Genomic DNA, 24579 nt, shown 5'->3' on the forward strand with positions numbered 1-24579 from the left:
CTTCTATTGTGTGCAAAACTGCAGTGAAAACCCAGATAATGTTCGCTGTTAAAAGCAGTATGCAAATAAAATTGAATCGGAGTACATCTTGTTTGTGGTTTTGAGAAAATGAGTCGAAGATTCTGAAAAAATGTATACAATTGTGAAAAACTGTAAATGTATTTTTCAAGGAAGCAAAATGACAATTTAGACCACCCACTGAGCTCTATATAAAATCTGGAGAGCTCATAGGCTCATCAGAGTGAAGCCAGCTGGCCACCATCTTACCACTCCCATTGCGGAGCGGAACTGTCATTTAGACTACTGGACGCTACTAGCCTGGCAAGCCAGACTAAATGTGAATATTTAGTCTGGCCTCGATCCGTAGACATTTCCGAAGCGGGTAGGAGGAACAAACCGCTGTCTTTCAAACTGTCTCTGTGCGTATTGAGGTATTTCACCTGACGTCACAGGGTCACGTGACGCCCGGTGTCCACCATTTTGGACGCCAAGCTAGCTAATGTCAACAACAGTAGCTAGTATGTTACTGTAGCAATATTTACGTTCAGTCATTTGGATGACTGTTAAAACCTTTCAGTCTCAAGTTTTTCCTTTACTGGATTTACTAGTTTACTGAGCTAGCGCGCGATGGCTCCCGGCTTGGCCGGCGAGCGCGCGATGGCTCCCGGCTTGGCCGGCGAGCGCGCGATGGCTCCCGGCTTGGCCGAGCGCGCTAGCTCAGTAAACTAGTAAATCCAGTAAAGGAAAAATTTGAGACTGAAAGGTTTTAACAGGCATCCAAATGACTGAACGTAAATATTGCTACAGTAACATACCAGCTACTATGTTGTTGACATTAGCTAGTGCTAACAGCTAGTTGCTAATACACTGCTACAACTACACCGACCCTAATAATACAGTTCTTGGTCATTGCCTGGTAACAGCAAATTTATAACAGGCCATGTCTCAACAGACTAAGAAGTTATTTCAATGACATTTAATAACATTTTGTTTATCCTGAGGACCGAAAGTAAATGAAAATGTGAACAAACCTTAGCTGTAATCAGATGGCGACCACCGGCTCCAGGGACGACCCGCTGATGTAGGCATGTTACCCAGCCTGACACAAAATATTTGTAGGCATCCAAACTCGTATACGCTTTCAGATCAATACCTGTGTATGGCGATGGGTTTTTAACGACATAGGTATACAGATCATGTGGGCCGAAGTCAGGTAAAGACGAGGGCTTCGTGTACTTCCGTACGTCAGTGAGCAATCCTGGTGGAAGCAGGTAAACGTCGTTCTCTAAGCCTGCTAACCTCAATTTTTGCAAATACCTCTCCCTCTGCTCGCCCTGTAAATGCCCTACGTCGCTGGATAGTGAAGGTGTTTTCTGCATCTCGCTCCTTTTTCTTTTATATTTTTCGTTTGTCGCCTTCCTCGCATTCAAACTGATTCGAGCCGTGACGTCCAAAATGGCAGCATCACATGACTTGGTCACGTGAGTGAAATACCTCAATAGGCCAACGCTCTGACCAATCAGCGCAACAGTGACTGTGACGTAGTCAGAGCGACAGAAAGCAGTGGGGGAGGCCTTGAAATAAATAATTTTTCAAAATGCATATTAATTAATAAACAGGCTCTAGATATTAAGAAGTTTGGAGATAATGACCACAAGTTTGGAGTCTGTACCACATACACATTTTTTTTCAAGTGTTTTTCAAGGGTTTGCTTAAACTGTTTTTGAGAGTTTTTATTTAGTGGTGTTTGGTGAAATAATTTCCCTTAAATTTAAAATAACAGGAAAATAAGAAACAATCAAAAAGTAATGTTTCAAAGCTGTTTATTAATTCTTCGTACTGCACAAACTAGCCCCATCCTTTTGGCTACGAGCGGAGCCAGCTGGTAGATCAGACTTTTGCCATAGCCGGTCGGCAAAACGGCGAAAATGTCCTTCTTGAAAAGGAATGAGCGGAGAGCCTCTTCCTGCTCATGTTTCAACCAAAACTCCAAGTCTAATTCTTCTAAAACTGATTCCAAAGCGGAGTCAAATGCGCGCTGTTCTCTAGCCGTAGCCATCTTTCCTGCTGTGCTTTCTCCAGCGTCGCGCAGCCTTGTCGTCACTCCTGCAAAAGCCCGCCCAAAGAATCCAAACAAAAACCTTGCGTTGTGATTGGCGGGCACGATTTGATGCCCGGGGTGTTTTTGTTTATATGGTGCGAGGCTAGACCCACTCGCTAGGCAAAAATATTTTTGGCCGCTAGGCGGGTGGATCTAGTTTACTAGGCTAGGACGCTACACAAAATTGGACAAGTTATTTATGTAGTTGGTGAGGAAAAATTAGAAGGAAAATGCCTACATGTGCAGCAGTGAACTGTACAAATCATCAGGTCAAAGGTTGTGGACGGACATATATAAAACTTTCTCTTTCATATATTTCTTCTATATTATATTTCTTATATATATCTCCTGGCGAAAAATAAATGTACTTTATTGTATTTAAAGTATATTCATATTTTCAATAGTATATTGAAAATGTACTTACACAAATTGTACTTTTTGTAAATATATAAAAAGTATACTAACATCACGCTTTCACGCTAACACTTTTAACACACTTTAAAATGATTATACTATATTACACTTTATAGAAATATATTATACTAAAATATACTTTAAGTGAAAGTTATGTGTAATTTCTAAAGTGTACTAATTTTTAAGGTACTTATAATACAAACAAAGTACTAATTAAGCATATTAGTACATATAAAGTCGTATACTTAAAGTATTGAGGTATTTCACCTGACGTCACAGGGTCACGTGACGCCCCGGTGTCCGCCATTTTGAAGGTCAAGCTAGCTAATGTCAACAACATAGTAGCTAGTATGTTACTGTAGCAATGTTTACGTTCAGTCATTTGGATGACTGTTAAAACCTTTCAGTCTTAAGTTTTTCCTTTACTGTATTTACTAGTTTACTGTAATTATGATCCGGCAGCTATTTACACCGGATCCAGTGTAAATAGCTGCCGGAGCCAACGTCCGAGGTTCCGGAGCGCGCTCCGGCTTGCTCCCCCTCAAATTAAGCAGCGTGCTCCGGCTTGCTCCCGGAGTGCTCCGGCCGAGGTTCCGGAGCGCACTGCTTAATTTGAGGGGGAGCAAGCCGGAGCACGCTCCGGCAGCTATTTACACTGGATCCGGTGTAAATAGCTGCCGGATCATAATTACAGTAAACTAGTAAATCCAGTAAAGGAAAAACTTGAGACTGAAAGGTTTTAACAGTCATCCAAATGACTGAACGTAAACATTGCTACAGTAACATACCAGCTGTGATGTTGTTGACATTAGCTAGTGCTAACAGCTAGCTGCTAGTACACTGCTACAACACAGACACCGACCCTAATAATACAGTTCTTGGTCATTGCCTGGTAACAGCAAATTTATAACAGGCCATGTCTCAACAGACTAAGAAGTTATTTCAATGACATTTAATAACATTTTGTTTATCCTGAGGACCGAAAGTAAATGAAAATGTGAACAAACCTTAGCTGTAATAAGATGGCGACCACCGGCTCCAGGGACGACCCGCTGATGTAGGCATGTTACCCAGCCTGACACAAAATATTTGTAGGCATCCAAACTCTTATACGCTTTCAGATCAATACCTGTGTATGGCGATGGGTTTTTAACGACATAGGTATACAGATCATGTGGGCCGAAGTCAGGTAAAGACGAGGGCTTCGTGTGCTTCCGTACGTCAGTGAACAATCCTGGTGGAAGCAGGTAAACATCGTTCTCTAAGCCTGCTAACCTCAATTTTTGCAAATACCTCTCCCTCTGCTCGCCCTGTAAATGCCCTACGTCGCTGGATAGTGAAGGTGTTTTCTGCATCTCGCTCCTTTTTCTTTTATGTTTTTCGTTTGTCGCCTTCCTCGCATTCAAACCGATTCGAGCCGTGACGTCCAAAATGGCAGCCTAACGATGCATCACATGACTTGGTCATGTGGGTGAAAAACCTCAATACAAAATATGCTTTAAGTTGTTCCACTTTAGCACATAAAAATACACTAAATACACTTCAAGTTGCACTTTTCTACAATTTAATTACAATTAAAATATATTTAGTACAAAATTAGTTGTTCCAAATAGCATGCCTCAAGTTAACTAATAATAAACACACTTGAAGTGATTAGTATGGCTTCAAGTACACAAAAGTATGCTCAATTTTAGTACACTTAGCACATTTATTTTTCACCAGGATATATATATATATATATATATATATATATATATATATATATATATATATATATATATATATATATATATGAGTGATTCCACGCTTATGGGTACTGAAATGGGGACATGAACTTATTTTTAAAAATTCACCTAAAACCATTTCTTTTTTTTACCATCAGGTCACAAAACATGTAATCTTTAATGAATGATATGTTAAAAGATAACTTTAATTTTCTGAGATGTAATAAAAACATATTTATATGCCAAAGTCAGAACGTAACAGAAGTGTTGTGGACATATAGATTCTCAATTTTAACAATGTAGAATTACTTTTTGAAACATAGGAAGGTGATGTTTGAGCAAATATAATTAATAAACATGTGTAGTAGAATAAACATACACATTCTTTCAATAAGATTAACATGGTATATAGCTAGATTGTAATTAATTTGTAACAGACGCGAGATGGACAATCGTAACAGAAGTAATGTAACAGACATCATTTTGGAACTCATAGGCTTGACTTTGGCATATAAATATGTTTTTATTACATCTCAGAAAATTAAAGTTATCTTTTAACATATCATTCATTAAAGATTACATGTTTTGTGACCTGATGGTAAAAAAAGAAATGGTTTTAGGTGAATAAGTTCATGTCTTCATTTCAGTACCCATAAGCGTGGAATCACTCGTGTATATATCTCATCTCATTATCTGTAGTCGCTTTATCCTGTTCTACAGGGTCGCAGGAGCCTATCCCAGCTGACTACGGGCGAAAGGCGGGGTACACCCTGGACAAGTCGCCAGGTCATCACAGGGCTGACACATAGACACAGACAACCATTCACACTCACATTCACACCTACGCTCAATTTAGAGTCACCAGTTAACCTAACCTGCATGTCTTTGGACTGTGGGGGAAACCGGAGCACCCGGAGGAAACCCACGCGGACACGGGGAGAACATGCAAACTCCACACAGAAAGGCCCTCGCCGGCCGCTGGGCTCGAACCCAGGACCTTCTTGCTGTGAGGCGACAGCGCTAACCACTACACCACCGTGCCGCCCAGTAATACCTCAAATATGAACTATTTTTAAGCACAGAGGATCATTACTTAAGGTTACTAATTTAGTTTTAAGAACCAGTATGCACAAATGATTCATATCTGAATTATATCTCCCAGTGTATTAAATAGTCATTATTTGTATTCTTGCAGGTAAATAATGGCTTCTACACGGTCAAAAGCTAAGAAGATACTCGGTGTAGTATCTTCAGAGGGTATGTACAGAAGGGTTAGCATTTTTCAGTTGGCCAAATATTGGTATTTCCATACTTAGATAGATCATCTCTATATTTTCGAGGGGGTAGAAAAAATTTTTTGGTCTGACACCGCCCAACCATAGTGGTCTGAGTTTTGCGCATGCGCGGTAAGGCTCGTGCCTGATCGTCATAATCACTTCCTGGTCTGCGTTCACGCGTGCGCAGATCGGCTAACCAACCACAGGCAGACGTGCCACCTGACGTGGCAAAGAGGGGCGGAAGTGCTTGTTTGTGTTTTGGTTCGGAAAGGGAAGTTAAGGCAGAGAGCAGAAGACACGGTGGGATTATTATCACCTGACTGCGATACCGCAGGGTTTATTCCGACCTCCCTGGGTCAGAAATCAGTGTCCTCGAACCGCCGACTGACCTCCAGGTAAAAGAAACCATGGTGTTTTGAAGCAGGTGGCGCATTTTAGCCGGTTAGCTGTTAGCCATAGCGGCAGTGAGGAGCAGGCCAGCATCAGGTTATTGAAGAGGAGAACAGGAACAGAGAGAAAAGTCATCGGGACCGGGTTCTGGTGGCAGCGGCTTCCTCAGGTCACCCGGTGCTGGGTCAGATCCCTCTTCCTGAAGAACCCAGTGTGCTTTTCTGTTGCATGCTGAGATGCTTTTCTGATCACCACGGTTGTAAAGAGTGATTTATACGAGTTCCTTCCTGGCAAAAAAACAACAACAGGCAGCTCGAACCAGTCTGCCCATTTCCCTCTGACCCTCTCTTATCAACAAGGCGTGCGTTTGTTTGTTTGTTTGTTTGTTTGTTTCCACCCACAGAACCCTCACTCTCTCACTCACTCACTCACTCACTCACTCAGTGTTTTTTGTTTTCTGCACCACTCTGTATAAACTCTAGAGACTGCTGTGTGTGAAAACTTCTGAAACACTCAAACTACCAGTCCATCTGGCTCAAACCGACACCCATACCACAGTGAAGGTCTCGGAGACTTGATGAGATGTTCCTGTATATCTGTTTGTGGCTTTAGGTTAGTCAGGAATCAAGTTATAGCAGTTTGTAGAACTGACCAGACGCCCTGGTTGGGAAGCTGTCTAGTACGTGGATGTGTCCGTGCACTTACCAGCAAGATGCGTACTTTATTATATATTACAGTGTGTATATCTCATCTCATTATCTCGAGCCGCTTTATCCTGTTCTGAGCAATTCCAGCGTTATGGACGTGACACTTGAACTCAAAATGGCAACAAATGACCCAGTGCATGTTTTATCGTCTCCCAGTATTTAAACAGGTGTTGCATACCATACTGGAGAAGTGATAGAACAAGAACAATTCCCTATTCTTTAAGTTCGTTTCTTAAGACACGTATTTTTTAGTATGTTACCTCGCTTGTTGACAGTTTCGGCGAACACTTCTGCCTTCTTCAAAACAGTCACCAGATGTCGAGTGGTGACGTGCCTTATCAGCTGATGTTACTCTATGGAGGCGTGAACGTCCCGCCCAATTTGACAGGTAGTCCACGCCTCCTGCTGTCAGGTCGCTGCCCCAGGACTGCGCTCCAGGTGTGTGACAGCGCGTACGCTCCCTCATCCCGGTTCATCGTCCTCTGCGCACGCTTTCGTATCTCCACTGCCTCTAAAATCCAACGCTGGTATCTATTCTCTTCAGCGCGAATGACTCCGGCCTCTTCCCAATTCATTATATGATTTTTTCGTTTGCAGTGGTCTGAAATGGCTGATTTTAAGTTTTCTTGGTTTGCTTTTTCTTTTTCGGATCTTGTGAGTCTTTTTGTTGTTTCTTTTTCACATTCTAATTCCATAGAGTAACATCAGCTGATAAGGCACGTCACCACTCGACATCTGGTGACTGTTTTGAAGAAGGCGGAAGTGTTCGCCGAAACTGTCAACAAGCGAGGTAACATACTTAAAAATACGTGTCTTAAGAAACGAACTTAAAAGAATAGTTATAATTATCAGACATAATGAATTTTCACTACATAAGAACAATTCCCATAGTACATCTAGGGCATGCCAGAAAACGCCAATAAAAGATGCGTTATGGATGTGACAGAAAAAGTATCACTTTTCTTGGGTGACTGTACATTTTTATCAAACTCTGTGAAATTGTAAACCTAATGTCGAAATGGAGATATCCGTTTGATAGAGGGGTCCAAGGTGAATATTAAAAAAATCTTTGTTTAAAATATTTTGTATTTTATGCAGAGTTTCGGAAGGAAAAGTCAGCGTTATGGATGTGACGAAATTCCGTTATGGATGTGACGCGTCTGAAATAGACATGGCGTATGTTTAGAAAATCAGCAATTTAACCACCGTAACCCTTTGAAAAACTCTCTAAATATCAGCTAAAACTATCAAAGTTCTTAAATAATATTTAGGATGGCTATTGTTTTGTGGATTTTAGCATACATTTCTGTGGCTTGTGGCAATAATATAGAATTGTACATGACCAAAGTTGATTTTAGCTTGGGGTTTACATTATAAGAAAGAAAGACTGACAGTGACATATTAGGTTGGTTACAAATTGGTTCAACTTATTCACATCTGTAAAATACAGGCCTAGGTGAGATCTCTGGGAGTGGTTTTGATGTATTACATGTTGCTTTATTTTTGCATGGTGAGGTTGACATTTACATGGAATTGCCCTCTACAGGGTCGCAGGCGAGCTGGAGCCTATCCCAGCTGACTACGGGCGAAAGGCGGGGTACACCCTGGACAAGTCGCCAGGTCATCACAGGGCTGACACATAGACACAGACAACCATTCACACTCACATTCACACCTACGCTCAATTTAGAGTCACCAGTTAACCTAACCTGCATGTCTTTGGACTGTGGGGGAAACCGGAGCACCCGGAGGAAACCCACGGGGAGAACATGCAAACTCCGCACAGAAAGGCCCTCGCCAGCCACAGGGCTCGAACCCGGACCTTCTTGCTGTGAGGCGACAGCGCTAACCACTACACCACCGTGCCGCCCCAGTGTGTATATATGTGTTTTTATGTTGAACGTTTCTCAACCTGTTAGACAGAACAACTTGTGTGTTGGCTCATACCCTGCATGGTTGCAACCTAATTATATCTTGTCTTATTTACTGAACATGAGAACAGGCTTTCTGGAGAAGATAATTTGATCATCTTCCTCAGTACGTACATACATGCACGCTGATTCGACACAACTGAACAAAATGTTCGGTCGTTCCTGACAGCCCGTGATGGCTGGGGCTAATAATCGACTCGGAGCATTGCTAAGATGGCTAAAGAGTCCTGTGGGTTTATTACAAAGGCTTCTGTTTTATTCACGCTCAGCTTGGTGTGTTTTTCTGTGACTCTGAAGGCGTCTCGTGTGGACGTTTAATTTGCAGTGTACCTTGTATAGCACTAGGGGACAGTGTGAAACGTCTCAGCCCAGAAACCAAAACCCGGCCTTTCAGTGGATTAAAGAGAAGAGACAGAAGCAGCAAAGTGCATTTGTGGTAACGGATTTTAAAATGTATTGCCTTCGCTTTTGCATCTAATCATACCCTACTGAGGGTTCCTGTCTCCCTCCAAGAATTTCACTTCCTGTTTTTCAAAGATGAGTTATATATGTAATTACTGATGTCACAATCCTCTGCCAAACTCATCCCCCCCAAAAAAACCTCATCCATTTTGCTTATGCTTATCCATAACCCCCTTTTTTTTTTTGCACTTCACTACGGATAAATTAATAAATCAGTCTTTAAAATCTGTAAACTCAGGAATCAGCTATTGAAAGCTAATAGTTTCCCTGTTGGTGCTGATTACGCTTGTGTGATTTATTGATTTTTTTTTTCCCCTTTATCATGATTTTTTTCCATTTAAAAATATCAAAAACTATTTGACCATCCGGAGCGGTTATGCTAACATGACAAGAACACGAGCATTTGCACCGTTTGAGGTTTAAGCTGTGCACATGGAAACCAGGGCAATCAGTGAAAATTCAGTAATGGATTTCATTTAAAATTAAGGATCATCATAATAAACATCACTGGATATTGCGACAGTGTAGTATTACATCAGGGAGATTATATCGTTCTCACAAACCTACCACTGACATCATTTGCATGGCAGTAAGGATGGGTTGCACTTGTTAAATTTTGAGCTAATCTCAAGGCAAGAGTGGATAAGTTTGCATCAGAGCTGTGCAACTGGACGTACGAAGGGGAATAAAATAAAAGGTCCGGACTTCTGGTCTCCATGAAATGGCTCATTTCCCTGTTTTCATAAACCTTGTAGCTCTTCCTGAAAGATTGAGGCGTGAGTGCACTCGAAGGAGAAGTGGACGCTGACTGCTGTCATGGCCAATCGGGGAGCAGCGACTCGGCCCAGCGGGTCCAACGCAGGCAATAAGATCTGCCAGTTCAAACTGGTGCTACTGGGAGAGTCTGCAGTGGGCAAGTCGAGTCTCGTGCTGCGTTTTGTGAAGGGCCAGTTCCATGAGTTTCAGGAAAGCACAATAGGAGGTAAGTGACACCGTGTGAGTGAGTGAGAGATACAGTGGTGCTTGAAAGTTTGTGAACCCTTTAGAATTTCCTATATTTCTGCATAAATAAGTAGATAGAGAACCCAGTTAAACAAATGAGACAAAAATATTATACTTGGTCATTTATTTATTGAGGAAAATGATCCAATATTACATATCTGTGAGTGGCAAAAGTATGTGAACCTTTGCTTTCAGTATCTGGTGTGACCCCCTTGTGCAGCAATAACTGCAACTAAACGTTTGCGGTAACTGTTGATCAGTCCTGCACACCAGCTTGGAGGAATTTTAGCCCGTTCCTCTGTACAGAACAGCTTCAACTCTGGGATGTTGGTGGGTTTCCTCACATGAACTGCTCGCTTCAGGTCCTTCCAGAACATTTCCATTGGATTAAGGTCAGGACTTTGACTTGGCCATTCCAAAACATTAACTTTATTCTTCTTTAACCATTCTTTGGTAGAACGACTTGTGTGCTTAGGGTCGTTGTCTTGCTGCATGACCCACCTTCTCTTGAGATTCAGTTCATGGACAGATGTCCTGACATTTTCCTTTAGAATTCGCTGGTATCATTCAGAATTCATTGTTCCATCAACGATGGCAAGCCGTCCTGGCCCAGATGCAGCAAAACAGGCCCAAACCATGATACTACCACCACCATGTTTCACAGATGGGATAAGGTTCTTATGCTGGAATGCAGCGTTTTCCTTTCTCCAAACGTAACGCTTCTCATTTAAACCAAAAAGTTCTATTTTGGTCTCATCTGTCCACAAAACATTTTTCCAGTAGCCTTCCGGCTTGTCCACGTGATCTTTAGCAAACTGCAGATGAGCAGCAATGTTCTTTTTGGAGAGCAGTGGCTTTTTCCTTGCAACCCTGCCATACACACCATTGTTGTTCAGTGTTCTCCTGATGGTGGACTCATGAACATTAACATTAGCCAATGTGAGAGAGGCCTTCAGTTGCTTAGAAGTTACCCTGGGGTCCTTTGTGACCTCGCTGACTATTACGCGCCTTGCTCTTGGAGTGATCTTTGTTGGTTGACCACTCCTGGGGAGGGTAACAGTTGTCTTGAATTTCCTCCGTTTGTACACAATCTGTCTGACTGTGGATTGGTGGAGTCCAAACTCTTTAGAGATGGTTTTGTAACCTTTTCCAGCCTGATGAGCATCAACAACGCTTTTTCTGAGGTCCTCAGAAATCTCCTTTGTTCGTGCCATGATACACTTCCACAAACATGTGTTGTGAAGATCAGACTTTGATAGAGCCCTGTTCTTTAAATAAAACAGGGTGCCCACTCACACCTGATTGTCATCCCATTGATTGAAAACACCTGACTCTAATTTCACCTTCAAAGTAACTGCTAATCCTAGAGGTTCACATACTTTTGCCACTCACAGATATGTAATATTGGATCATTTTCCTCAATAAATAAATGACCAAGTATAATATTTTTGTCTCATTTGTTTAACTGGGTTCTCTTTATCTACTTTTAGGACTTGTGTGAAAATCTGATGATGTTTTAGGTCACATTTATGCAGAAATATAGACAATTCTAAAGGGTTCACAAACTTTCAAGCACCACTGTACAGTGATGTGCAACTTCCTGTAAATGTTAAGTCCTCTTCAGACAGATCATGTGAAAACACAAGTGTAAAATCTCCCATGGTGCACATCTTCACTATCATTTGAAAAACTTGCAGAACATCAGCACAAAATGGCGTCCACAAGCAGCAGTGATAAAGGCACTAACTCTCAGGAGTCAGACATACAACTCTGTCCAGAAGTCTGAGGCACATGGAAAGAAATGCTGTCGACCAAAAATGACTTAAAAATAATGAAATGAAGTGTTTCAACATTAAAAAATACTATAAGCAGAAATCAGTAAGCCTTAATAAATGAAGCAGTCAATATTTGGTGTGAGACGAAATTCCCTTTGCTTTAAAAAAAAAAATATATATATATATATATATATATATATATATATATATATATCCCCGTCTCAGGTCCAGTGAGTGCAGTTTTATGCGGAAATGAGCTGTAGGTTAGAGGTCTGTGCGGGACAGAATTTTCAGTCCCACTCCCGCCAGCTCCCGCATTGTGTAGTCCCGCTCCCGCAAAGAATTATGATTTTCAGTCCCGCTCCCGCCCGCGCCTGCCATATTTTGTCCCGCTCCTGCCCACAAATCCCACATGATGCAGACGTTCGCGTTATTTCTCACGAAAGTTCTTGTCATTGGCTTGGGGACTTAAACATGCTGAGCTTAGCTGAGCTCTCCACTGACCGATCCTTCATGTAGCGAGGGTGCGCGCTGCCAGGCGGCATGCGCAGCTGAGGCTTTACAGAGATACCTATTGCGAGCTTCACTAGAGGAGCTCTGCTCTTCTGCCATGATCGGAGATCTCAAACACGGAAGAGCAGAAAGGAATCGGAAACGTACGCGAGATTAGACCACATCCGCAAATTTAGGCATCTTAAAATGTTTTTATTAATGCCAAATAAAATATCCAGCACAAATTGTATATGATAGACATAAATTAATAATTTATAAATTTTATTTTAACCCTTTGGTGACTGACCCCTTGAACATGGTTCCTCCAGGAACGATGACGTTTCAGTCGTCAAGACAACGGAAAAACTAAAATACAAGAGCATTTTGTTTTGTGCACAAGAGCATTGTGACGCATCTTTCTGTTTTTGTATTTTAGTTCTTCTGTTGTCTTGACAACTGAAAAGTCATAGTTCCTGGAGGAACCATTTTCAAGGGGTCAGTCACCAAAGGGTTAAACACGTTTTTAGTTAGCGGGACTGCAGCGCATCACCTCTCCCGCCCGCTCCCATATTGTGCACTCCCCCTCCCGCCCGCGCCCGCAATGAGCTTTCAAAATTTGTCCCGCGCCACACTGCTTTGCGTCGGGTCCCGCGGAACTCCCGCGGGAGTGCAGGGCTCTACTGTAGGTTTTACTGAGCATCTTACAGAACCAGCCGCAGTTCTTCTGGACACTTTGTCACACTCACTTCTTCATTTTACACCAAAACCCAGCAGCCTTCATTATGTTTTCTTTTTTCATCTGAAAAGTGCTCTCTTATGGAATGTGCTGCTCAGATATATTACAAACATTTTTTTTTTTTTCCTGTAACATTTAATTTTGTGCTGGGGGAAAAAAAAGTGAAAGTTTGGACTCTAAAATGTTTTGACTCTAATGTAAAGTCATAAAATATAAATCTATAACCAAGCTTGTATGGAGAGAAAAAAAATAGGGTGCCTAAGATTTTTTGCACAGTGCTGTTATTTTACTTGCTTGTAACTTATTAGTTAGAGAATCAATTTTTCATCAGCTTTTATCAAACACTGTTCATCTGACCGTTCTTGTAGCTGGTGTACTGTGTGCATCATACAGCACTTTGTGTTCGAAACCGCCCAGGTGTTGACGGGCTGGTGTCACGTGAACGGTCTACAGCCAACGAAAAGCAGAAACTGAGGGAAAAAGATATGATGCCGTGCCGTGATATGTAAACCTATCTGGCTTTTATGAAAATGTTCAGTGCGAAGAAGCTTATAGAATGGATTTTAAGGCAATCTTTATTTTTAATAACGCTAAAATGCTGCTTGTTGTGGGACTGAACCTGAATATTCAACTAACCCACTGAACAGCTGTTAGACACTTTTTAATCTTGGAGAAAAAGACGATTCTTGCTGATTTGCACCTTTAACTGAATCTGTTCATTAATTCTTCTGGACGGTTGAATAATAAAATAAGACGTCAATTTTCTTGACTGCAGGACAATTTCATGCAAACCTCAAGTCGTCCTTACCATACCGTGAAAAAATAGCCATGAACAGGGAAATGAATCTATTTTGAAAGTGTTCCCTCACGTCTTTCGCTCGTATTTAACTTCTCTAGGCTACAGTTTAAGATTTATCTCCTCAAGAGGTTGAATGGATAATATGTATGAATGTCTGTGGTCATGTCCGATCCCAGCGGCCTTCCTGACACAAACGGTATGCCTGGATGACACGACAGTGAAGTTTGAGATTTGGGACACAGCCGGACAGGAGCGCTACCACAGCCTGGCCCCGATGTACTACAGAGGAGCTCAGGCGGCTATCGTGGTCTACGACATCACTAACGAAGTGAGTCACTGGTGTGTGGAATTGGACAGGTTTTCTGATTCATTATAAAAATGGTGTGTGTTTAGATACTAAGACGGGACAATGCACATTAAGTCCTGGCAGAAGAAGGTTAACGTTACCGGGGGGGCGTGCAGTCTGGTTGCAGAAACACGCAACTTGAGTGCAGAATTCATAATCACTTTTATTTAGAAATCAGATTAAAGTTAATTAAAATATTATCCACTCTATTATGGAGTAGCACTCAGTGTTCAGCTCAACCAGCACTTTCAGACGGTGTGACTCTGGATCAGTGGCAGAATGATGCTAAGCGCTCTTCTATAGTGTGTAATGACTGGACGTGTGTGTTTGTGTGTATACACATCTCACCGAAATGCGTTTATTCTCGAGAAAAGCTCCAGAACCGATTATCGAGTCTCTTGACTCGCATCAACGTCAGCGAATTTCTAGTTTATGTGATAAATGTCCTTCCTAGCAGCATCTGTATTTAGGCATATCCGATGAAAATTTAAATTCAAAGTTGCTTGAAACTGCGTTCACTGAATTCAGAATTGAATGCAGAACAACAGGCTTTTTACAGAATTAAAATGTTTATCCGTTCTCGGAATATTACAAATCAAAGATTTAAAAAAGGCTTAATTTTTAGAAAACTGCTGTAATATTCTGTATGAGGATCACATGGTCCAAAATGGGCCTCATTAACCAGTGAGATCAATTTATTTTTTTTTCATAACTATTATTTTTCAAGATATTTGCATGGAAATTGGCAGCACATAGATATAAAATGTGAAAAATTAGTAAAAACTAATTAATTTGTGCTAATTAGGTAAAGACATTAAATCTATACTCTCTCTTCTCTCTTGCTTGAAACTGCTCTCATTGAATTCAGAATTGAATGCAGAACAACAGACGATTTACAGAATTAAAATATATTTATCCGTTTTTGAGATATTGCAAATCAAAGATTGAAGAAACGGTTTAAATTTTAGAAAACTGCCGTAATATTCTGTCTGAGGATCACACGGTCCAAAATGGGCCTCATTAACCAATGAGAGCAAATGTTTTTTCTTCATAACTTTTCTATTTTTCAAGATATTTACATGGAAATTGGTAGCAAATAGATGGTTGTATACTGAGTACAAAATGTGAAAAAATTTGTAAAAATAAATTATTCAAAGTAGTATTTAATTACCATTAATTATGCTAATGAGCTAAAACATGAAATCAGTACTCTCTCTTCTTCAAAGTTTCACCAAATGGCTTTATTTGTGCAATATAAAGCTGATCTTAACTCTCATTTATACATCACAAAGAAGGAGAAATCAATGTTAATTATAAAATCTGCATAAATAAGCACTGAATGTCTCACATCTACCATTCTCTCTCCAAATAAAGTAATAAAAGATTATTTCTAATCCCCTCTTTGTGCTCTCTAGGCCTTTGTATTTCTCAGTAGGGCCTACTGGTGTTTATATAAATGACTTATTTCAATTAATATTCACAGCTTTCAAGGCGAACCTCGAAAAAACTGTCTGATCCACATCTAATAAACAATTTACATTAACTCAACTGAAATCGACACTTGCGTTTCTGACTTCCGGTTTTTAAAAATCTCATTCCGACCACTAAGATCTCAATATTTTTCATCAAAGCAACTCCAGTTATATTCTAAATTAGTCATTTATTTACAGGAATCAGTTTGATTTGAAAAAATAAGTAGGTAAAGCTCTGAAAACTCACTTCAAAGTCTCCCGTGAATCAGAACATCAAAACTAGCAGAGGGAAAATGTTGCTGAATCCTTCATCAGAAAGAGTGAGAGAACATCCCTATAAAAGTGATCTGATTGATATTCATGAGTAATCCAGTGGGAAACCGATCAGGAGAGAGAGAGTGCTAGACCGCTTTCCTGGGACTCAAAAAGAAAAGCGCCGGCAGTTTCCCGACGTCCCGCGAGCAGAGTTTTTACTCTGTTGTACCGACTTCAACCTGCCGTTACTCCCAAAGCACTGAACACATCTTAACCAGATACATTTCTGTGGAAAGCAGAGATTATAAGCTTTTTAATGAGAGTACTCATGATAGAGAATATTCAGGAGTTAAGCAATGACAGGTTTGGAAACTTAGATGAGCGTCTGCATGCACAATTTTCACAGCACACCCAGCGAGCATCTGATACGCCGAGTCTATTAATGAAATCTCTCCAGCTAAAACCATTTCAGCCCTCTGGATAAATGTAAGATTAATTTCTACAATGAGGATGTTCTGCGATGTGCTCAGTGGGCAGGGCCAACAAAACAAGTGGGCGTACCTGACATCAACTCTAGATTTGAACATGGCGGTAGTATTTTGGCATTTCTGTCGAATGGGAGGCAGTGGAGCTGCACCACGCCGTCCATGCCTTCTACAGTCGATGGTTGACACTTGCAAAATTTTTTTTGAAGTTTTTATGATTACAGCGTGTCTGAAGGTTACAAGGACATATCTCGCTCGGGGGTCTATACAAAAGCAACACATCCATTAAAGTGCGAAAAGACCATGCGTTAAAAAGAATAACTGGTCTCTCATGGGTTCTTGCGATGGTGGATGGCTCTACCTTTCTGTCCAGGTTCTACCTGAAAACTTTGTATCCAGGCACCTTGCACACCAACCTTTACGGAGTACGGAAGTCGTTGGTATTTAAGAATAGCATACAGTGTTCCTTAAGCGTATCTAAATGCTAAAATATGTTCATTTACTAAACTGGTAGATGTGTATATTGACTCAAGGTTTTTCCCTCGTTTATAATCTTTCTCTCGCTTGTGCCTTACACGTACTGTATTGATGCCACTTTTATGCGATTTACATATGTGGTATTAATTCTCTCGCATGTCTGTATTTTCTATAGGAGTCATTTGCAAGAGCAAAGAACTGGATAAAGGAGCTTCAGAGACAGGCCAGTCCAAACATCGTCATCGCTCTGTCTGGGAACAAGGCTGACCTCGCAAACAAGAGGGCTGTTGATATTCAGGTGAGTACTGAAGCATTACGCAAGAGTGCGTCTGGTGTTTTCCATATTTTTTTGACCTGCACACATGCAGACGAGTTCAGACCCTGATCAGTGATGATGCACGACATACCAAAGCTCTGTGACCATGAGTAATCTCTACAGATAATTTCTACACTGGGTGTGTGGGTGTGTGTAGGTGGAAAGGATATTACACAGTTGCACAAAGATACAAAGTTCATCTCTGAGTGGTAAAAACACACACACACACGAGTAAAAATATTTTCAACACGAGAAGATACAGTTGCACAAAGATATGAAGTTTATCTTCTTGTGTTGAAAATATTTTCACCCGTGAGTGTGTTTACCACTCAGAGATGAACTTTGTATCTTTGTGCAACTGTGTAATATTCTTTATATCAGTGATTCCCAACCACTGTGCCGCGGCACATTAGTGTGCCGTGAGAGATCATCAGGTGTACCGTGGGAAATTATCCAATTTCACTTAATTGTTCCTAAAATTATTTATTTACTGCAAATAATTTGTCTTTGTTCGTCTATGCCAGCAACGTATAGTGACCGGCAGAACAATTAAATACTCTTCCACTAGATGGCAGCAGGTAGCTAATTAACCTGTGTATCTGCCTGTTGTCATTCAAACAATAGAATTAGTAATGCTTCGGGTGTGACAGCGGTGATAGCGATGGATAAATATTTGAAAAGAAAAAGTACACAATCCAAACTGGGTCCTGGAGAAAATTCTGACCCAGATGAAGGCCCTAGTATGAGTAGAGGTCAGAAGAAAGCAAAAAAAGTGATTTTCCACAACCTATCTATGCGAGCTGGGCTTTTCAAGCATGACTGCTATAAAAACTAAAAAAGGAGAGAGAGTCAGAGCTGTTGAGGAAGATCTTCATGTGTGTCTTTCTTCACTTCCTGCAAGTATATCAGCTTTGTGTTCAGCTAAACGGGCCCAGGTTTCATACTGAGTAAGTAAATTGTGAGTAAATTGAGACTAGATGATCATTATATTTCATTATATATACTTTTTGTGACATTTTTGTTTGGTGGTGTGCCGTGGGATTTTTCAAATGTAAAATATGTGCCATGGCTCAAGAAAGGTTGGGAAACACTGCTTTATATTATATGGACACATCCAGTAAAAAAAAAAAAAAAAATGCAAGTTAATCAAAAGAATTTTAATTTTGAACTGGCTCACCATTTTGACAACGTGCATCTCGTCAGCGGGAAAACACTGGGAGTGACGTCATCGGCGTGAAATATCAGGAATTATCCATACAGGGCACTTTTCAATGGAATAAAAATGTGTTCTATTCCCTTCTAGCGGATTTCATTCATTTGGTTTGATAGCATGCAGTATTATATCACTTATCCTACGTGTATTACATCACTCTACCCAATGGAGAATGAGCATTGAATATGGTTTAATATCACATGGTTGTCAAGACATGACGTCACACGTCGGAGCTGATGCAAATATTCCGTATTACAGTTTTCTGCTGCGCATGTGCAGAAATATTTCTTTGTTCGCTGGGAAAGACAGAGACGCGCTGAACGCCCGAAAGGCTACCAAAACACCAAAAAAGTAACAGGGTAAAGGATTTTGTAAAGGCTGCCAGGTCGCTCCTTTGTGTGAAGCTGTCGATGTTGATTTTAAAAGTAACTCAGTAAATTACACAGGGAAATGAATACTGTGGTGAGCATGCAGTGTGGAAGAAGAGTCTGGAGACAGAAATCTTAGTTTCTCTGTCGTTAGCCTGTGCTACTTGCTCTTGATAGCACTGGCTTGACCGCTTTATTAGCATCCGCTAACACTACTGATGAATGCTACACTGGCTGGAAGGTGACTTCTCTGCTGCGCTAACGGCGCCGACTTGCAGTTAAGCTCGCATCCGCCTTTGTGAAGGCGGAGGGTGAGACATTTTTGTTCCCTCCCACTATAAATCAAAATCTGATTGGTTAATTCATCTGTCACTTCCTACATAAACATACACCGCCGTGGCCTTCTGTCCCGGCAATGAAGTCCTAACCAATGAGTGAGCAGCTCTAAACTCTTCTCAGCCTAGAGACAACAAACAAACAAAACAATCTCATTGGAGAACTCGATTTTAATGTTTTCAGGACAGTAACCCTTTCATTTCTGAAGCACATTTGATAGAAAATGAGGCCAAATTAGAATCAATGAAATTATGAAAGAATGAAAAATTTATAACGTTTGAAATGCGGATATGTTTGGGCTTCTCTGAACATCAAGACGGCCCTGATGGTTCCCCTCTGTTTACAAGAGAAAAACATACCAACGGACATGGAAAAACTGGAAGAATGTGTAGGAATAATAATAATAATAATAATAATATCGGCTGGCATTTTTTTTGACGTCTATCAAATATATTCCATTCAGCTACTCGTCTTCGACTCGTTCTGCATCGTGCTAGTTGAATGGAATATATCTGATAGACCATTAAAAAAAAAAGCCAGCCAATATTATCGAAATATAATCCATGATGTGCTTTGTATGAAAAATGCAACTTTTTCAACACAAACTTCATATCTTCAAGCCAACGTGTGTAGTTTTTTTTTTTTTTTTTTTAATTATTTTGGCAAGTCCCCAAATTTATCAAAACAATTCATCGATTTCCTCATGAGTGACCGATTTATGTTACGGTGTTGGTTCTCCATGACCCGGATGGAGCTTGAGCAGTGCGTTTCCTTGTAAAACACTTGTGTGCATTTAATATAAAAGTATACTTTTATCGTTGTCCATAACATGGAAGCCGCCCCTCCCCCCCAGCTCAATTTTGTGCAGCATACTTGTGGAAATGGAGAGGTACATATCTAATCGGAGATGTTCACAGGCACCGGCGACCAGCAGTTTTCTCCGCCTACACAGATGATCTGCACTGAGCCCAGAAAAAAAATAATCTTGCCTTTCAGTGTTCAAGCGTGTTTTATATCGTCTCCGCTGCCCAGAATTTGCTGCAAATCCAATTGTTTCAACACAAAATTGTCTTCAGTTCAGGTCTAACGTGACTAGAAGCAACGCTGTATTTGTTGATTGATTCTCACGCTCTGATTGGCTGAACCGGACCACATGACCATACCATAGCGTGTGTAGTTATGTTACAGAGCCAGGCAGCGTACTACAGAGGGGAACTGAGAAAACAAGTGCGTGTGTGTGCACACACTCAGACATCTGAAGGGAAATTTCATACATATTTTACAGGGAATTGATTAGTAATTTATTAACGGAGAATGCACCAGAAACATGTAAATTTAAACATTTTCGGGGGGGGGGCATGTTCTGCTCAGAAAATTCATGTTCAGAATGCATTCAGTTGAGCTGAATGCAGCAGTGCTTTAGACCTCGAGTCAGTGCAGCACCTCCTCATCTGTTTCCCAAACTCCAGGTTTCGTTTTAGTTCCACCGTCCTCGAGGCCGTCACATCTGTGTTGCATTCTGGGACTCGGAGTCCAGTGTTTTGCTTTCTTCTCGACCTCTGCGTTGAGATTTCTCATTAATATGATGTTGAATGTCACCGAGAAGCAGAATAAGAGAAGAAGCTCTTGCTCTTGTTTGCAGAACCTCGCCGTTCTCCCTTCTGTCTGAGACGCCTGGGAGTTTGTGCAATACCAGTCCCTCTGAGACTTTAGTGCAGCAGACCACAGGAATGATGATAAATACTGTACCAGAAAACACATTAGCACCAGATAAGCCCATCACAAATATTTCAAGATTTCATACACTTTTTAATCGGAACACCTGGACTCCGACTCAATCAGCCAATCATGCGGAAGCCGCACCGTCAGGTCGAGAGCTTCAGTTCTGCAGATCAGCACTTTCTGAAACACCCAGCAACCCTGCCACAGCGAAAACATCAGAGATCAGACTCTCCTGAAGTTTGACGTGAACGTTAACCGAAGCGCTTTCCCTGTGTGCGCCTGATTTTATACGCTGCGCCTCTGACACATGATTGGCTGATTATGGATGAACCAGGTGTGCAGGTATTTCTGTTTCAGGGTGGAGGTTTCCGGTAGATATTTCGATGCATTTCTGTAGACATTGTGTGAACTCCTCAGAGATGCTGTTTTTCAGGAAGCCCAGTCTTACGCAGACGACAACAGTTTGCTTTTCATGGAGACATCAGCCAAGACCTCCATGAATGTCAACGAGATTTTCATGGCTATTGGTAGGTTGGTTTGTTTACTGTATACCAGAGAAATACTTGTTTTAAAGTGAAGTATAGAACAGACCTGTGTGCGCGAAAGAGAGTGAGTAATGATCTTTCCTGATGTCCTTCTTTGTTCTAGCTAAACGTTTGCCGAAAAGCGAGCCTCAGGGTTCTGTAGCTGGCAGTGGACGCAGTCCCGCTGTGGTACTAACCGAGACGTCTCCACCTGGCAGAGAGGACTGCTGCGGCAACTAATGCAAAACATCCCACCCATGCAAACTGTTAGCAAGCCAACCAACGCAAGGCCTTGCCCCTCCTCAGACTTGTTTAGGACTGTAACTAATGACATGCCCTGCTCTGTTCCATTGCATAACTCCGTGAACAAAAGCTAAGCCCTGTCCCTGTGCATTTCCACACTGCTCTGCCTTCTGATGGTTATGGCTCATGTTCAAACATTACACTCTGCTTTCACATCAGGAAAAAACAAACATTTTCCCTTCTCTATCAATCAGCCTTAGGCGACAGGGTGGGGCCTCGTAGTTAACGTAGTAGTAGGGCCTCGTAGTTTTTTTTTTTTTTAAATAGGAAAATATTTTGCAGATTAATGAATGCATGTTTCACTACAAGGCTTAAACATGAAGAGAAAATTCAACATTATTCAGTGGCACAAGCAGTGAGCGAGGATGAGACGGAGTCCTTTTCCTTTCCAGTGCTTCCTGCAGCACGTTCCTGCAGATGTGGTCCCACTCCACATCTGTATGTGCCTCAGTGGCAATGTGCAATAGCTGACTGCCCGTGTTTTTTGACTGTACTTCCTAAAAACTCTTCATGCCAACAAAATCTCCACCCTGTGTTCACCTGTACACCCGCCACACACTGAAGGTTCTATTGCCGCAGACTGACTGTGGCCTGACCCGGAAACCTTTACTGATTTGGGGTTCTGCACACGTGGGGCTCTGTGTTGGCTGGTATGCGTGTTTGAGAAAGTTGTTTACACTGTAACAGGTGGTAAAAGATCATTTGCACCCGCATTTTGAGCTTGTACAGGTAGACTCGTCCTCTTTGGTCCCCTCTCTTCATCAGACATGCTCCTGATGCTGAACTCTCTCTCTTTCTGGTTTTAAGACACATGCCTTGCACTAATTTTGTGTAAATATCTGATATCTGCTCTAAGTTGTGTGTGTGTGTGGTGAAATAAGTACTTGGACACTTTTTTTTGTTTGTTTTTTGTTTTCTCATTCAATATACCGTACTTCTAGTGCATATATCCACCTTAAATTCAACACACACTGTCTTGACTTTGTACTTTCTTGTCCATATTTATGTATTCATAAGCAGAAAGGAAGATATGTTTAAAAACAATTGATTTCGACAAATATTTAGACACGACAAATTCACAACATTAGTACTTTCCTGCCAAGGGGTTAGGATTTTGGCCCATTCCTTTCTTTTTGCAAATCGTCTTCAGTTCCCCAAGGTTACGAAGCTCCATCTGATGGACTCTGTTTCAGAATCTGGAGGTTGGATTAGCGAGGCGAGGCAACGCAAACACTTTCAACATCTTAGAAACCAGCGGCATGTTTTTGTGGCTCACGGTCTTGTTGAAACGTCCATCTTCTACGCAGATTCAGTTTCATGGCTAAAACTCCTCGAATGTATCTGGGTGCATCACTCCATTCATGTTTTCTTTGATGGTGTGTCATGCCCGAGTCATATTTGTAGAGAAGTAGCCTCTTATGATAATGATGCTCCCACCACCATGCTTCACTGTTGGGATGGTGTTCTTCGGCCCCCTTTTTTATTTAAGTGGAGGAGTTTTATGAGGTTTAGGGACTGATTTGGACTGACAGCTGCTTTCATGCTGTCCTGTAGGCCTTTTTGAGTGACTGTTGTTTTCTGTTCACCTCCATCACTACTCTGAGAGTGTAGTGTGCTGAAACTGGATGTTGTGGTTCCGTGTGTGCTTTATAATGTCTCTGAGAACTTGAAGCTTCATCACCTTCACCATAATTAATGCTCGTTGAATCAATTGTACTTTTTACATTTTTGGTTATGTTTATGAATATATCCTTTTTTTCATATTTGTAAGTTTGAAGTCAAGACATTTGTGCTTAAAGTGAAGTGGAAATATGCACTGTGTGTGTGTGTGTGTGTGTGTGTGTGTGTGTGTGTTTGCGCGTGTGTACATAAATGTATTAATTTACTGTAAATAGGGTGTTGCAATGTAGTCACCTTTTTCTGTTTACTGTTCCAGAACTAATGCTTAATAAGGACTTGGAGTTGTCTATCATTAAAACAAAAATTGTACAGGAACCAGAATCTGTTTTTTGAATATGGGTCTGGATCCAGTCTCTCTCTCTCTCAAAATGGTTAAATCATAGTAACGAGTCAAGTTTATTGTTGGAGCGCTTTTAACAATAAACACTGTCTCCAAAGCAGCTTTACAGAATTTGAACGACTTAAAACATGAGGGTTATTTTATCCCTAATCTATCCCCAATGAGTAAGCTTGTAATGAAAAACTCCTTCAGATGACATGAGGAAGAAACCTCGAGAGGAACCAGACTCAAAAGGGAACCCATCCTCAGTTGGGCAACAACAGACAGCATGACTATAACATTAACAATTTTAACATGAAGTCAGTTTCGTTGATGTTAAAACTGTCCATTGATGGAGACTTGAGTGCAAAACTGTTCATGACAACTGCAGTCCTCAGCCACAAAAGCATTACTGTAAGAGTCCAGGGTGTCCTCCAAGTGTGACTTTCAACTGTCCATACGGGGCCGTCCTCCACAGGAGCAATGTGATGAGAGTAATGGTCTTAAGAAGAAGAAACCTTTATTTGTCACATGCATACTTCAAGCGGGGCGGCACGGTGGTGTAGTGGTTAGCGCTGTCGCCTCACAGCAAGAAGGTCCTGGGTTCGAGCCCCGTGGCCGGCGAGGGCCTTTCTGTGCGGAGTTTGTATGTTCTCCCAGTGTCCGCGTGGGTTTCCTCCGGGTGCTCCGGTTTCCCCCACAGTCCAAAGACATGCAGGTTAGGTTAACTGGTGACTCTAAATTGACCGTACAGTGGTGCTTAAAAGTTTGTGAACCCTTTAGAATTTTCTATATTTCCGCATAAATATGACCTAAAACATCATCAGATTTTCACACAAGTCCTAAAAGTAGATAAAGAGAACCCAGTTAAACAAATGAGACAAAAATATTATACTTGGTCATTTATTTATTGAGGAAAATGATCCAATATTACATATCTGTGAGTGGCAAAA

The 24579-nt window shown here is 41.2% G+C and overlaps 1 protein-coding gene across 1 annotated transcript; it reads left to right on the forward strand.

The window, feature by feature from the left end:
* Positions 1-5753: 5753 nt before the first annotated feature.
* Positions 5754-23622, forward strand: LOC132870946 (ras-related protein Rab-5A). Its single transcript, XM_060904972.1, has 6 exons — positions 5754-5911; positions 9762-9988; positions 13987-14138; positions 17021-17143; positions 21234-21327; positions 21449-23622. Exons 2-6 carry the CDS (start codon positions 9823-9825, stop codon positions 21562-21564), a joined length of 651 nt encoding a protein of 216 aa, XP_060760955.1. The 5' UTR covers positions 5754-5911; positions 9762-9822; the 3' UTR covers positions 21565-23622.
* Positions 23623-24579: the final 957 nt, after the last annotated feature.

This window comes from Neoarius graeffei, chromosome 22 (assembly GCF_027579695.1).
Source record: "Neoarius graeffei isolate fNeoGra1 chromosome 22, fNeoGra1.pri, whole genome shotgun sequence".
NCBI lineage: Eukaryota > Metazoa > Chordata > Actinopteri > Siluriformes > Ariidae > Neoarius > Neoarius graeffei.